Raw genomic sequence first — 16,597 nt, 5'->3', positions numbered from 1 at the left:
AACCTGAAGGGCTGTATAGTATTTACTTGAACTCAGTATGTAAAACATTTAAATCCCCTGCTCTTCCTAAATGAGAAACCTCTAACTAAGGTATAAGGGAGTTTTGGAGTTGTTTTCACTTGCTGTGTTTTGATATATTAAAGTAATATTTTTGTGGTGGGTAGAGTAGAATTTGAATTACTCTTTTAGGTTGTCTTCCAAAGATTGAATTAAAATCAAGGAAATAAATTGCTCTACTGATTGAACATTTTATTTAAATATTAATGCAGATTTGGTTTCCTCTGTAAAGAGAAATAATTTTATTTTTTAAACAGATGAAATTGGCTTGAAAATCATTTTTCTTAATGCTTATTTCTTATGTCATCTTCTTTAAGAAATATAGATTTTATTAGAATTGGAATTTTTTATTGAAGTATAGTCAGTTTACAATGTTGTGTCAATTTCTGGTGTACAGCATAATATTTCAGTCATATATATACATACATATTATACTCATTTTCATATTCTTTTTTCAATATAGGTTACTACAAGATATTGACTATAGTTCCCTGTACTATACAGAAGAAACTTGTTATTTATATATAGTAGTTAGTGTCTGCAAATCTCAAACTCCCAGTTTAATCCCTTCCCATCTCCTTTACCTGCTGGTAACCATAAATTTGTTTTCTATGTCCATGAGTCTGTTTCTGTTTTGTAAGTAAGTTCATTGGTGCCTTTTTTTTTAATTCCACATATGAGTGATATCATATGGTATTTTTCTTTCTCTTTCTGGCTTACTTCACTTAGAATGATGATCTCGAGGTCCATCTATGTTGCTGCAAGTGTCATAGAATTGGAATATTAATGGACGGATGTAATGGTTACAGAACTAATGAAAATAATTTTCTTAGTTTACTTTATAATTGTTTAATGTTCCCTCTTTTCTTTTAGATCCTATTTGACCAAACTCAGAGATCAATTAAGGCACAGCTTCAGAACTTTGTTAAAGAGTAAGTCAATTGCAGTGAAGAGAGTCGTAAGAAAAGCAACCAGCTAATGATCACATGTGGGAGTTGGTATCTTTTGAGAGAAGTTATAGACCATGACTTACTGAAAATATTAGAATTTTTGTTTGTTTGGTTTTTTTCTTTGTGAAATGTATATTGCATTTCTTCCTGAATTACTCTGAAAGGAGTCAGACTTCATGCCTTTCAGTGAATCATTTATATTGTGAAATTTGTGTTCAGGATACATAACTTGAATTGTTATAGATTTTTTAAAAATTTAATGTAAATAAATAATCTAATAAACTTTCAGAATCAAAGCAAATCCCAAAAGTGGTTGAAATACTATCCTTTGTAGTTATTTCAATATGGTATTTTCTTTGAAGATAAGATAATAGAATATATGCAAATGAATAATGGAGGTGCATAATAAATAATAAAAGCAAACTTTTTGTGTCATAGTCACCATGTTTTATGTAAAATGAAATGGAACTAGAAATAAAAAATATCTGAACTTTCCAGGTAGGAAAGTTTTCTTTTTCATGTTAGTAATTCAGTTTTTCTCTTTTAATTTCTGACTGAGGATATATAAAATTACAGTCAAGTTGATTATGATATAGCTTTCAAATGTTACAAGCTATAAATAGAGGCAGACCTCATGAACATAATGCACTGCTGTTTCAGTACGTTAAAATTCGTTGTTCTGAAGGTGATGTTTATAATTACTTCATAATAGACTAACATTCAGAATGTCTTTATAAGTGTATACATGAAAATTTATGCCTTCTTACAAAGAGTTTAAAGTCTTTGTTAGGTATACTTTATTATTATTATTTTAAAATCATTTGTCTTCAAGGCATTTTGCCTAGTTCCTTGGTAGAAAAAGTAAATGCAAAGGGTTGCTATATATTTACCTAAGATCATTAATGAATCAAGATTTCAGATTTTCAGACTGTTGAAATGGATATTGTTACCCTTTATTGATACATAATGCTTTTAGAAACCATTATGTATGTGCATTTTAAGAATATATTCATGCCCTTTGGCCCGTAACTCTCTTAAACAAGAAATGAATGTTGTTTCATAAACTATGGTCTCTAGACCACCCATAATCCTAAATTCACGGGGGTATTTTTTAAAAAAAACCCTCAGATTTCTAGGATCTATGCCAAAGACATAAAGAATTGAATTATCACAAAGACACCCTTGGAATTTGCATTTTTAACAAGTTCCCTATGGTGTATACTACTGTTTAAAAGTCATTTGGTTAAATATTGGTACATGTCTCTGAATTTGTCTTTAGTAAAAAAAAAAAATTAACTTTGCCTTTTATGTTTCTGTAATGTTAATTTCAGAATGATAATTTATTTCTACCTGTAATTATATAAACTTAAGTAAGGAAGTGTTAGCTGACTATATCAGGAATAATATGGACTCAAAAAACAATGTATATTTTAGTTGGAAGAGCTGTTGAGTGTTACTGCACAGTGAATCAAATAAACAGAGAAACATAAGAATTAAATTCTAAATGTAATTTTGCTAAGGTTTTTGTTTAGAAAAAGTTTTATAAGAGTTTCACTATTTTAATTTTTTTAGAGATCTTAGAAAATTCAAAGATGCCAAGAAGCAGTTTGAAAAAGTCAGTGAAGAAAAAGAAAATGCATTAGTAAAAAATGCTCAAGTACAAAGAAATAAACAGCATGAAGTTGAAGAAGCCACAAATATTCTGACAGCAACAAGAAAATGTTTTCGACACATAGCCCTTGATTACGTACTTCAGGTACATTTATTATATGTTTTCAAAAAAATGCTTACTGAACATGTCATTACTTTTGAGTAACTGTCCTGAAAAGAATAAGTAATACTATTTCTTTGAGTTTAAAACCATGGTCATTAAGCCATGGCCTTTTGGGAAAATTTTCCATGCGTCTTGTCTACCTGTTTATGTACATATATGTGTATGGATATGTGTACCTTTGGTTTTGATTTCTTTCCTGTTCACTTAACATTATATTTCCTCCTTTTCTGAATGTTGTGAAAAGCATGATTAGTTGCTGAATTTAATTCTATGGAGATGCTGTGTCCATTTAATTAACATCCAGTTATCTGACATAGTATTGCCAGTTTTTACTGACAATAATGAAAATATAATTTTTACTAATTGTAAGTGATGCAACATCTTTGTATTCCAATCTTTTGCCACATTTCTAATTACCTCTTTAGAGTAGGTTCTTAGAGGTATGAAAGCTCACATTGTGCCAAACAAAAACTTCTAGAAATAATGTTTTCATATTTACATTAGGTGCTGTTCTTTAAAAGTAGAGATTGATAGTTGGTAAATTGTGATGATTTGGGACAGTGGAGTTCTCATAGATGGTTGACTTAACAGTGATCACAGAATATTCCTTAAAAATATATACTTAAGTAACCATATGCAAAATAGTGATTACAAACTACTTAGATAATTTGTGCAAAATGGTAGAAAACGACTTTAAGATTTGTTTCTACTAAGTTCATATTCAGTAAGTGAGAAGTTAAATTTTAAAAAATTAGGTACACTCTATTTATTATTGAAAGGCTGCTAAAATGGAGTAGTCTCTATTTCCTGTCTTCCTCTTACCTACTTCACATTCACACCACTCCCTGCAGTAGTACTGAATTTGGCTACCCACTACTGAAATGGCTGTGTTAAGGTCTTATTCATCAGATACATTTCAGTTTTTAACCAACATGACTATTGCATTTCACTGAAATGGTTGACTGTACTCTCTTTCTTGAAACATACTTTTGTCTTGATGTATCTTAAACCACTTTTAGATTTCCCTCTTACTTTTCAATTTCCACCTTGGGTTTCTGTCCTTTGTCCACCTTTACAGTCTCCCTTTTAGGGTTTCATCTGTGGTCTTATTGTTGTCCCTTACAGTTTCATCATGTCCTTTGCTTGAATACCACTATAAATAGATGACAAAATGGCCTTTTCTGAGAAGTATCTCATTCTTTTGTGTCCAAAACTGAAGTCTCTCTTCTTCCCAAATGACTTCTTATTGCCCTTACCTAGCTGAGTGGTATCAGCTTCTTAATCATAGAAATTCAAAATTGGAGAATCACATCAGATATACTCTTCATTTCCAGCTCCTATATCTAACAATGAAAACTGCCTTGAGAAGTTCTATGTAACTCTTAAATCTGTTCTTTCTCACTCTGCTGCATGTCCAACACCAATTCTTACTGTTTCTTATCTAGAGTATCAAGATGTTCTTACACAAATTGGTCTTTCTTGCATTGCTTTTACCTGCCCATTAGCAATTCATTCTCTGTTCTGTGGTCAGAGTTACTCATATTCTCCAAGTGAAATGAATCATTCGTGCGTCTGCTTCCTCTGTGCTGCCATTATACTGTCATGCACGTTGCAGTTAGAGCACTTATCCCATTTATCGTGATTATTTATTTATGTGTCTTTCCTACTCCTAGATTGTATCTCTTCCCTCTGGTCCAGTGGTTAGAAAGTACATAGTTAATGTTTATTTGGAGGAGTGAATGGCTTAATTTAAAATTTTATTTGGGGTGGGGAAATTCAGCTAAAATATTCATTATCTTCAACCTTACATATTATAAATTATCCATTTCCTTTGGTGTCCATCCAGTAGTTTTAAATTAGGACCCTGCCTCTTTTGTAACTATTAGCCAATTTGGTTTTTCTGACAAGAACCTTTGTGTTATTTTATTATACGACCAACGTGTCTGTTTTAGAGGGCAGTAGGTTATAAATATTCAGATTTATAAAGTTTGTCATGCTTTAGCTTTTCTAAATATTTGAATATACTTTTGCTTTTCTCATATATGCTGTTTTTAAATTGCCAAAACAGAAAAAAAAGATATGAAACAGAAGCACTTGAAATATTTTCTAAACTTTTACTTTGAGCATTTGAAAGTTAGTATTTTAGTTTTCAAATCTGAATAGGCCTTGAAACGGACATGCAGAAGAAACTAGTGTTTAAATAAGCAAAGTTATTTGGATTTTCCTGGGTCTGTTCTTGTTTTCTGATCAGTGCTTTAAAATTATCTTATAAAACAATAGGCAGAATATTCAGTGGAAAGTACATATTAAAAAGGCAGATATTCTATAATTTTTTGACAAGTTAGCAAAGAGTGATTGTTTTCTTGTGTAAACACTTTATTTCATTAAGCTGATGTATAATAACAGACAAAAATAAAATGCTTGTTAGGAATTTCTAGAGATGGGATAGATATCACCAAAGACAGTTTTCATAATTTACTGATCTTGCAATAGTTTAGTCTTATTAAAATATTTATTTAAGGTCCATTAATTTATTTAATTTATTTATATTTATTGAGTGTTTAATGTATACAACTTGGAGAATACTTTTGTGAATAAGGCAAGACCTTGATCTTATGGAGCTTACATTTTAGCTGGGGGAAATAAATAAATAAATAAATAAGAAAATGTAAGGTAGTCATGTAAATACTATGAAGGAAATAGAATTTATGTACTAAAGAGTGCTAAAGAGCCTACTTTTGACCTTTGTAGGAGATAGTGTTTAAGGTGGGACCTGATAAGAGCCTTGTGTCCATCTGGGCAGAAAAATCACGACATGGAGACAGAACAAATAGATGAAGGCCTTGAGGTGGGAATGGTCTTGGGCTATGGTTGGAGCACAGAAAGGGGGAAAGTAGAGAACTGTCTTGGAGAGGTAGGCCTTGAGGGCTATGGTAGGGAGTTCAAAGGTTGTAAGATAGATGTAACATGGTCTTAGTTATTATTTAAAAAGATCACTCTGGTTGCTCTGTGGAGAATGAATGGTAAGGAGTCAGGAGTGGAAACAGACTAGTTTAGAGACTAGTTTAGAGACAGCTGTGGCTGTCAGGAAAAGATACTATGGTGGTTCGTGGCAGTGGTGAAAGCGATGAGAGTTTGTAGTAACGATTGATGTTGAAGGATTTTAATGAGAGCAATTAGATAAGGGTGGAGAAAAGATGGAATTCTAAGAAACTCAAATGTTTATCAAATGATAACTGTATCACTATAATATTATAATTTAAATATGGGCATTTTTTCTTTGAGTTGAAAATGGATGAGTTTCATTGGTGTGTTTGTCTCGCTGTTTTTGCAAAAAGCAAGTCTAAAGGTGAAAAATTTGAACTGTGTTTTTATTTACTTTTCTGGGAAAGTATTAAACCATTAGAATAAGCAAATTTTACAACACTGCATTCTAGATTAGTTTTTAAAATAATGCATGGGTGATTAACCAAATGTATTTTCCCTCAGATTAATGTCCTTCAATCAAAAAGGAGATCAGAAATCCTGAAATCAGTAAGCTATATATTGAACTGATGTTCCAAATATTTTAATATGAAACTAAATATATGTATTTTGAGTGTTTGAAGCATCATCATATGTGTATGTGTATATGTGTAATTATTTATTGACTTACTTATTTACTCCAGGTTCATAATTAATCTTACTAATCTTTTTGTACTGCTTATATGTTACTTAGCCATTTTTTGTCTCCTTCATGTAGTTATTTAGGTATGTCTCATCCATTAATACACTGTGAGCTACTTGAGTGGACATTTAAATATTCAAGACTGAGGGTATCATTTACAGAATTCTTTCCCTTCGGGTGGTTGATGATGATGTATCAGCCCTTTTGGAGATGAAATTTGAGGATCACTGTTTTTTCCCTGAGCGTTTACACAACCATAGCAACAATGATTTTTTTATTTGCCCATTTTTTTGTCCTAAAGTTAACAAGGTGGGCAGAGGATGGTAGTGGTATAGGCATTACACTCTTTCATATTTTGAGAACCTTAGAAACGATTTGTTCCCTCTGACTAAGACCATTGAAGTTTGTTTGTTTCTCAGAGGGCCTTAATGAGACTGCTTTTTGATCCTTGTCCCCATCTAGCTTTGTCCTAAATTCTATGTTAATTTTGTTATTTCTTACCAGATAAATACATTGTACCTCCTGTTTACCTACATCTACTTTTCCATATTGAGAGTAATGTGTGTTAGTTGTAGAAAATTGGAAAATAAAATGTATGAAGACAGAATAAAAATACTTATAAATTCTACTACCAAGAGAGAACTATGGTTAATACCTTGGCGTAATCTTTGTCTTTTTTTTCTGTGTGTGTATGTGTGCCTGTTTGTGTGTATACGTGAACATGTATGTACACCTTTTAAAATTATATTTAATTTTTTAAAAACAAACAAAATAAGAATCATTCCCATATACTGTCTTATAACTTTTTTTCACTAATACACTCTAATATCATCATATGTCATTAAATATTTTTTATTTACCAATGGCTTTTGTGGCCGGGTAGAATTCTACCATGTGAATATACTAGGGGAAGGGCAGACTCTTTTTTGAAGGGCCAGGTAGTAAATATATTAGGTTTTGTGGGCCATATGGTCTGTGTTGCAACTACTCAGCTGTGCTGTTGTAATGAGAAAGCAGCCACAGATATGTAAAAGAATGGCAGGACTGTGTTCCAATAAAACTTTTTTATGAACATGGAAATTTGAATTTTATTATATAATTTTCACGTGCCACGAATTTCATGTCTTTTCATTTTCTTTCAACCATTTAAAAATACAGAAACTATTATTAGCTCATAGGCCGTCTGAAAACAGGTGGTGGGGCTGAATATAGTTTCCAGATCACAGTTTGTTCACCTTAAGTATATCATAAATCAACTTCACTCATTAATGGGTTTTTAAGTAATTTTCCTGTTTTTGGCATAAAAAATAGTAGTATACAGAGAAAAAATGTGACAATGAATATATATATGCTCATGTATAACTGAAAAACTGTGCTCTATGCTGGAATTTGACACAACATTGTAAAATGATTATAAATCAATAAAAAAAGTTAAAAAAATAGTATTATAGTGATCATTCTAATGAATAATATGGTTATTTCCCTAGGATAGGTAAGACAAGAGATTAGTCAAAAGGTTTAAGCATTTATTAAGATTTCTAAAAAATACTGTCAAATTTCAAGTGTTACACAAAATTTCCACAAATAATGTGTAAGAATGAACATTTTTCCCACATTGTACCAACCCTGGGTATTAATTTTCCCTACTCTACCCACAATTTGGTAGATAGAAAATGCCATATTACTGTTTAGTTTTAGATTTCTGTAATACAGGTGAGTATGAACATTTTTTTCCCCTTTTCTTTTCCTTGGCTGGTTGTGTTCTCTATGTTCTTTGTCTCTTTTTCTGTTGGAATCTTCATGTTTTTCATATTGATTTATAACATCTCTTGTATATTAAGACTATTAGCTCTTTGTCATGTGTTTTTTTTTTCTAGTTTATCATTAATCTTTTAATATGCTTATAATGCCTTGGCATTTTTTACATTTTTATATAATTGTAGCTATTAATCTCTTCTCTTATTTATATAATTAGTGTTTTTAAAATCATATTCACAAAGTTGTACAACTGCTGTTATCTAATTCTAGAATAATCTTTTAGTGAGCTTTGTCCTTTTGTCTGAGAGTTTTATTTTATTGGTTTTTCTCTTCCAAAATTTTTTCTTTTGAACTATTCTTAAGAATTAAGGACCTATGACCTATTTTAGATTTCAGAGAATTAAACAGATGTCTCTTCTTGCTAAAAATAACTTAGATGTTTAGTAGATTCAGTATAGCGATTGGATTATTTAATTCCTTCTCATGTAAAAACTTAGCTAAAAAATGAATGATTTTTCTCTCATGAATAAGTGAAATACAGGAAAACTTGAAAAAAATCTTCACCTATTCATGACATTTTTGGAAGGAATATAACAAACCCTCTATATTGGCAAAATCTGTTGCCTCATTTTATTTTGGTATCTTGGAATAAGAATGAGCATTGCCTCTACTTTGGGTTGTGCATAGTGATCTAGCAGGTTGTGAAGTGTTTGTGATTGTTTTGTTTTGAGAGCTTTATATTTCCCCTTCTGATCTTTTAATGTTTTATTTGTAATTTAAGGTTTTGCCAGTGAGTTTGGTTGAAAGACAGATATTTTATAATGTCCTTAGGAAGGTGGTGAACCTATTGAAAACTTGCTTCTTTGAATTATTAAAATACAAATTTTGATCATCTGGCTACACTGTAAACAACTAAAATTTGAGACATTTAATTTTAAATCAATTGGAAACTTCTTTTAATTAATATTTCTCATATTTGCAGATATTTCTGAAATACTCTTTTAAGAAAAATAATGCAGTGTAATTTTAAATAGGTTTGATATTTTGGACTCTTATGGAGTAATTTTTAAACTATAGTTAAGATAAGAATTTTTTTTAAATTTCAGAATGTTTATCTAATGAATGATTTTAAAATGCTAACTTTTTTTCCCCCCTCATGTTAGATGTTATCCTTTATGTATGCCCATTTGGCCTTCTTTCATCAAGGATATGATCTGTTTAGTGAACTTGGGCCCTACATGAAGGATCTTGGTGCCCAGGTAATGTACTGTACTTCGTGATTTTGTGTTATATACCAATATCTGAATTTTTTTTAAGTTGAGATTTGCCTGACGTATAACATTGGTTTCAGGTGCACAACATAATGATTCAACATATATATATATTGCAAAATGATCACCACAGTAGTCCAGTTAACATTCATCATTCCACAGTTATAAATTTTTTTCTTCTAATGAGAACTTTCAAGATCTACTCTTTAAACAATTTTCAAATATACAATACAGTATTATTAACTCTAGGCACCATGTTACACACCCCCAGGACTTGTTTATTTTATGACTGGAAGTTACCCACTCCCCAGCCCCCACCACTGGCAACCTCCAGTCTGTTCTGTGAGTTCTGTTTTTTTTTCAGATTCCACGTATCATTGAGATCATACAATAGTTGTCTTTCTCTGTCTGACTTATATTGCTTAGTTTAGTGCCCTCAGGGTCCACCTATGTTGTTGCAAAAGGCAGGATTTCCTTTTTAAAATGGCTGAATAATATTTTAGTGTGTGTGTGTGTGTGTGTGTGTGTGTGTGTGTGTGTGTGTGTTTTTAATCCGTTTATCTATTGATGGACGCTTAGGTTATTTTCATATCTTGGCTAAATAATGCCGCAGTGAACATGGGGGTGCAGATATCTTTTCAAGTTAGTGTCTTTAATTCCTTCCAATAAATACCTAGAAGTGGTATTGTTGGATATGGCAGTTCTATTTTGGATTTTTTGAAGAACCTCCATACTGTTTTCATAGTGGCTGCACATATTTCATTCTCACCAGCAGTGTGCAAGAGTTCCCTTTTTTCCGCATCCTCAACACTCATTTCTTGTCTTTTTGATGACAGCGATTCTAATAGGTGTGAGGCAACAGATAGCTCATTGTGGTTTTGATTTACATTTCCCTCATGATTAGTAACACTGAGTACCTTTGACCACCTATTGGCCATCTGTGTCTTCTGTAGAAAAATCTCTTCAGATTCTCAGCCCATTGTTTAATTGGATTTTTTTTTTGGTGGGGGGGCGGTGCTACTGAGGTGTCTTGAATTCTTTATGTATTTTGGATATTAACCCCTTAATCAAATACATGATTTGAAAATATTTTCTGCCATTTGGCAGGTTGTCCTTTCTTTTTGTTGATAATTTTCTTTGCTATACAGAAGCTTTTCAGTTTGATGTAGTCTGACTTGTTTATTTTTGCTTTTGTTGCCTTTGTTCCAGTGTCTGTATTTCTAAAGAAATTTAGCATATTGGGAAATTTGACATTTCATATATTTAATGAAGGAGTCTGGTGCTACAGAAGATTTATGTATAGGTTAAATGTGTAACAAAGATTAAAGAAAAGTTATAGATAGTATATGAGGCTTAAAGGATAAGTTATAGTTAGTATAGGAGGATACTGAAAAGAAGAATTTAAAAGCAAAGTGTTTGTTTTACAGTATACATAGCTGGATTTATTTTTTTGTTTTTTATATTTGGATAACTGAGTTTCTGTCCTAATTGGTTTTTCATTTGAGTTAAAGCTTTTTTTAAATTTTTTAAAAACTTGCATTTTGCTATTTTGAATAAAAAATTTTAGAATCTTAAGATTGTAGAACTCTTGGGAACTTTTTCATTTTATACACGCACACGCATGAATTACGTATAAGAATCATATTGAAATTTTATCATGTTCAGATTATTTTTGAAATCTAAGTAAGCAGAACTTTGTATTCAATCTGTTCTCCAATATTCTTTTTTGGTTGATGATGAGCTTTCTGGATTTAATAATATCAATTTTTAGGTGATTTTCTTTCCCAAATTGTTTCAGGTTACATTTTGAGGAGAGGGAATTAAGGATGAAAAATAAAGTTTAGGTAAATGGGAAAAAGATAAGAATAGAATGAGTTGCATTTATTGACCAAAAATAAATATGGTACGTGTGTGTGTGTGTGTGTGTGTGAGTGTGTGTGTGTGTTGGGATGGTGTGGGAGAGGGATGTTATGCCGTGAATTACAGGGATGCTCTTCCCTGCCTCTACTGAACTTTATCTATTGGAAGAAAACAACAAGTATTAATTAATCTCTGTGCTAAATATCCTTTCTGGGTGTATAAATTGAGATTAGATTTATTTGCATGTGATAGAAAACCAGAAATAGTAGGAGCTTCAACAAGATAGAAATTTATTTCTTCTTTGTAAAATCATAGGCCTGGTATGATGGTCACTTAATCTGAAAGGACCAAGGCTTATTATAGCTTTTGATTCTACCTGATGGTTCAAAGTGGCTTATCACACTTTAGCCATCATACCCAAATTCCAGCCAACAGGAAGGAGGAAAGGGGAAAGATTCATTCCCTCTTTTTAAGGATATTTCCTGGAAATTGTGTATGCCACTTCTGTGTATGTCTCAATGTCACACTGATTGCAAGGGAAGCTGAGAAATATAGTCTTAAATCAGGTAACCATGTTACCTACTAGAATTTGGGGGTTCTGTTGTTAAGAAAGAAGGAGAGAATGGATATTGGGGGACAGCTAACTGTCTCTACCGCATATTGGAGGGTCAGAGTGTTATTGGAACATATAGACAGGACATCTAACCCAGACTTGGGAAGAAGGGAAGACCTTTCTTGGCTCTAGGCACTCCTTACATTTTATCAAACTTTAGGTCATACCCTTATCTTACATTAAATATAATTTATCAAAAAATGCATTGGTTTGTAACTGACTAGTTTCAATAATTGTATGTTTTGAGAATTTTTGTGTTGTGTGTATGTGTGACCAATATAGACTAACTTATTATCAGTAAAAAGTAAAATACCAGAGTTTACAAATAACTGTATCACACACAAGTTATCATAGCAGCTGACATTTGTTAATACCAGTTTTGTACCTTTTACCCTCCCAGGTCTCAAGTAATTCTGCAGGTCTTTGAAAATCAGCACCTAAACCCCAATGCCTATAGTCCCTTGGGGGTAATATGGCCTGGTTGGAAGTGGCCAGTTAGGATATTCTTTCAGTAATTCAGTTATGAGATAATGGCATCTGGAACTATTGTCATGACGGTAGGGGTGGAGATAAATAGAAAGACTTGAAGAATATTTAATATATAGCCTATTAGAGGGTGGAGGGACATGATGAGTTCAGGTTTAAATGTGTTGATTTTTGAGGCTAGGATATCTAAGTGGATACATCTAGAGCTCAAGAGAAAGACTAAAGGAGTCAATAGCATATAATTGCTAATTGCAGCTATAAGAGTGGGTTTACCGACCCAAGGAGAGTTAATAGGTATCTCAAAATCTATGGAGCTATTTAAAAAAAAAATAAATGTCCAAACACCATGCCTAGTAATTTTGATTTTGTAAGTTAAGATCAAGTTCCGCTAGCATGGAGTAAGAAGAGAATCTGGCTTGGGACAGAGCCCTGAGAATGACTTACTTTTAAGAGATGGCTAGGTAAGAGGGGCTCCATGAGAACATAGATAAGAGAGGATTTGGAAAACCTAGATGCTGTGACAGCACAGGGCACGGAAAGATTGTCTCAAAAAGATGGGGGTAGTTGTCTGTACAAATGCTGGAGAAGAAGGTCAAATAAACCTAGCACTGAGAACTGCCTCTTGTGTTTAGCAGCAAGAAGGTTATTTGTTACCTCTGTGAGAGTTGAGGGTCCATGAGGTTAAAGTTAAATTACAGTGGGTAGATGAATATGAAATGGGCAAGTGGAGATCAGGGAAAATTTTTTAAGAAGTTGTGTTGTGAAGGAAAAGGAGAAGGTAGATAGCTAGAGAGGAGTATGGGTTGGAGGAAGGTTTTATTTAAGGCTAATTTATTAAATTTGCACAAATATATAAGCAGATGGGAATGGGAGAAGTTAAAGAGCAGAGGAGAGATGGTGATACCTGAGATGGCAGAAGTGGAAGAGGTTCAGAACACAGGCAGAGGATTGGGGCACCTGGCTGGTTATAGGAGCCTATTAAACTCATGATGTCCAGCACTGATAGAAACTTGGGACACAGCCTTTGTATCTCCCCAGCTTGTATGCCCTCCAACACTCCACCATGTTGAAAGAGGTATTTTTCTTTATACTTCTCCAGCAGGGAGAGGCATTTTTCCCCTTTCTGCTGCAAAGCAGTAGGGTGGGATGCAGCAGAGAAATTCACTACCAATTTGACAAGCAGAAACCATCATTTGCATTGTAGTACTGGTATGGAAGGGACATGCATGCAAACTTACAAACATTAATTAGAATCTTGGGAGCTGCCTTCTACTACACTTCAGTCTGAATGAATGAATAATACTTATATGCCATTCAATTAAAGGCTGTAAACCATGGTATAATGCTTATTCCACTCATTCGGTATAAGAAACTGTTGGAGGACTAACATTTTCCTAGTGCAGCATTACCCTTTAAATCAATGTGACATGTCCACTCAGGTATGTATGCATTAAATCCTGAAGTGGAGTAGTATAGCCGCTATCTAAATCAAATATTTTATAATAGTGATAGTTCTGTTTCAGTGTGTGGTTTTATTTTTTTTTTGGTTCTTTGTTACTGTTCAGTGATATTAAGATTCTGTGGCCAGAATTAGTCTCCTGTAGAAAAAAACAAAATTTGTGGTAGTGAATAAAGGATCATATCGTCTTATTTTTTATTGAAGTCTAGTTGATTTACAGTGTTATTCTCATGTGTACAGCAAAACGACTCAGTTTTACATATATCTTTTTTCAGATTCTTTTTCATTACAGCTTATTACAAGAAATTGAATATAATTATTTATGCTATTCAAGAGGTCCTTGCTGTTTATCTGTTTTATATGTAGTAATGTGTATCTATTAATCCCAAACTTACATATTATTTTAAGAAGGCTTTTTTCAATTTAGTTTTTAAAGGAGATCAAATGAAACATTTGGACAGTAATACTTTGTCTTTCTCCATATTCTGTTGACATTTACATTTTTATTTACTCATTGTTCAGTTAGAGATGATGCGTGTTCAAAGATGAGATGACAGTACATCACAGTCTAGAAGAGTAGACCCACGTAATGGAGTGTTTTGTAACCCAATTCTCTGTTATTTCAGCAAAGAGGAATTCAAGAAGCCAGTGCTTTTGTCATAATACTGGAAATCAAATAATTATCTTCTGATGGAAAGGAACGAAAAAGAAATGGATTTTATAAGTTTTTAAATTTTTTAAAAAGAACCTTAAAAATGTGTGATTTTATACCCTGATCTAATGAATGATTACTATTGAATTGTTATTACTGATTTATTTAGCTTTCTCTATTATCTGTTGAATAATTTTTTCTACCTTTGAGATTTGATTATAACATTAGCAAGTCAACTTGAAAACATAAAGCATCTTGAGTGATTGGACGTGTATGTTAAGTTGAACTTGTGAGAGCTGGCACACACTAGCTTGGCTGCTACTTTTTCTGTTTGGGAAAAAAAATCACCAGTGTATCTTCTTTTTGCCCTTGATTGTGTCTACCAGAATTGCTGAGTGGGTCAGCAGGCAACTTAAGCTAGAGTCACTCTCTTTATTCCTGGAGTGAACATGTTATTGCTGTTGGGTCCTTGATAAATTTGCTTATCACCATAGCTGTTCTTAGAAACTTTTTCCCTAGAGGAGTTAAAGACCTTCTCAAAGAAGATATGATACTAGAAAAAAATTCCACTTTAAAGTTGTAGCCAAAATGCCTTTTGAAGTTAACTTAAATTGACTGACTTATTGGGAATATGATATAAAAAAAAATCTTTCTTGAACTGTTAAGCTAATTTTCTCCTTTTCTCCTAAAGTTGGATCGACTGGTTGTGGATGCAGCAAAGGAGAAAAGAGAGATGGAGCAAAAGCATTCCACCATTCAACAAAAGGTACTGGAGGAGAAAAGTTAAAGAAAATTAATCCCCATTTTACACAATTATTTGATTATTGGTTTCAGCAAGATGCTGTTGTGTCAGAACACATCCTTTGAGTTACTTTAATAATTAAATTGTGTAAATAAATTCCTCTTTTTTTGGTGAAAAGTAAAATATTTTTCAGATGTTCAGGTATGTATTTTGTTATTCTTTTACATCAAAATATTTGAAAGCCACAGTTTTGAACCAGTTTATAAAAACGTCAGTCTCGTAGGGCCTAAACTGATTGAAAAGGAGCCTTAGAATTTAAAACACTTAGTTTCATTTAGGATATCGCCAACGCCTGTAAAACTGTGCGTGTGTGTGTGTGTGAGAGAGAGAGAAAGAGAGAGAGATGTGGGGTGGAGAGAGAGAGAATGTGGGGATGGGGCATGGAGGTGGGCAGGGGTTAGAGAACACCTTAGCCAGCTTAGCATCTATGTATGTGTTTGGTACTAGGAATTTTCAGCTGCAGTTACTCTAGGACAATGCTTTTTTTCTCAAGTGATGCTGAAATTCCACTTGCATTTCTTGCTAATTTGTCTAAGCATAGCTAAACTAATATTTGGAAAATATGTATTTAAAAGTAAAAATTTAAATGTGATATCAGGTTTTATTTCTGTGTGCTAAAAGCTTTGAATATGGTATACCTGGAACTCAATCTAGTAATAGATTGTATAGTCTTTGATACATTTTTTGTGTGGTAATCTGAAAAGGAGAGCACTGGAGGTTGAATGTAATAATGCAAGTATGTAGCAAGGTGCCTTCTATACCAACCTGACAGAGGAGATACCATGATCATGAAGATGGTTTTCCCAGGGTAAGGCTTATCCATCCCACTCCTGCAATTTCCCCAAATGTGGGAAACTTGACTGCACATTTTTTGATAGTGGAGGACTGTGATCACATTTTCCCCTAAAAAGAAAAAAAAAATGCCTTCTAGCATTGCTCTAAGAAATCTATTTCCTTGGTATTGGGCAGTCAAATCAACTTTTATTATGGTTTATTTAGAATTTAATATACCAGTAAGCTAGATCTGACGTAGAAGATGTCAGTGGAAAAAGATGGAAGTGAAATCAGTAATAAAAGTAAGGAAGTTTTTATTGGTGATGAGTTGTTAATACTCAAAGAGAAACATTTTAAAAAGGGGAAGATTTTTCTGTCAGTCCGTGTTTAATTAGTTACTTCTAGATATAGTCAGCCAGGTAAGACTACCTCCATGTTTTGTTTAAAGTTAGAATCACTTTTGGTTGGATAACT

The 16,597-nt window shown here is 32.7% G+C and overlaps 2 protein-coding genes and 1 pseudogene across 5 annotated transcripts in view; 2 read left to right on the top strand and 1 right to left on the bottom strand.

Annotated features, from left to right (window-relative positions):
* ACAP2 (ArfGAP with coiled-coil, ankyrin repeat and PH domains 2) overlaps positions 1-16,597 on the top strand; it is a 137,298-nt gene that overhangs the window by 73,991 nt on the left and 46,710 nt on the right. For all 4 annotated transcript variants that reach the window (XM_072963396.1, XM_072963399.1, XM_072963392.1 and 1 more), the window contains exons 5-9: positions 931-989; positions 2,580-2,763; positions 6,271-6,315; positions 9,370-9,465; positions 15,239-15,313. In XM_072963396.1, the coding sequence (XP_072819497.1) occupies positions 931-989; positions 2,580-2,763; positions 6,271-6,315; positions 9,370-9,465; positions 15,239-15,313 (459 nt within the window). The remainder of the gene's footprint in view (positions 1-930; positions 990-2,579; positions 2,764-6,270; positions 6,316-9,369; positions 9,466-15,238; positions 15,314-16,597) is intronic.
* Positions 1-16,597, bottom strand: part of LOC140696973 (uncharacterized) — a 277,558-nt gene that overhangs the window by 230,403 nt on the left and 30,558 nt on the right. The gene's annotated exons all lie outside the window — the stretch shown is intronic.
* LOC116282888 (U1 spliceosomal RNA) lies at positions 16,107-16,255 on the top strand (annotated as a pseudogene).

This window comes from Vicugna pacos, chromosome 1 (genome assembly GCF_048564905.1).
Source record: "Vicugna pacos chromosome 1, VicPac4, whole genome shotgun sequence".
NCBI lineage: Eukaryota > Metazoa > Chordata > Mammalia > Artiodactyla > Camelidae > Vicugna > Vicugna pacos.
This window is presented reverse-complemented; position numbering and strand designations above follow the sequence as displayed.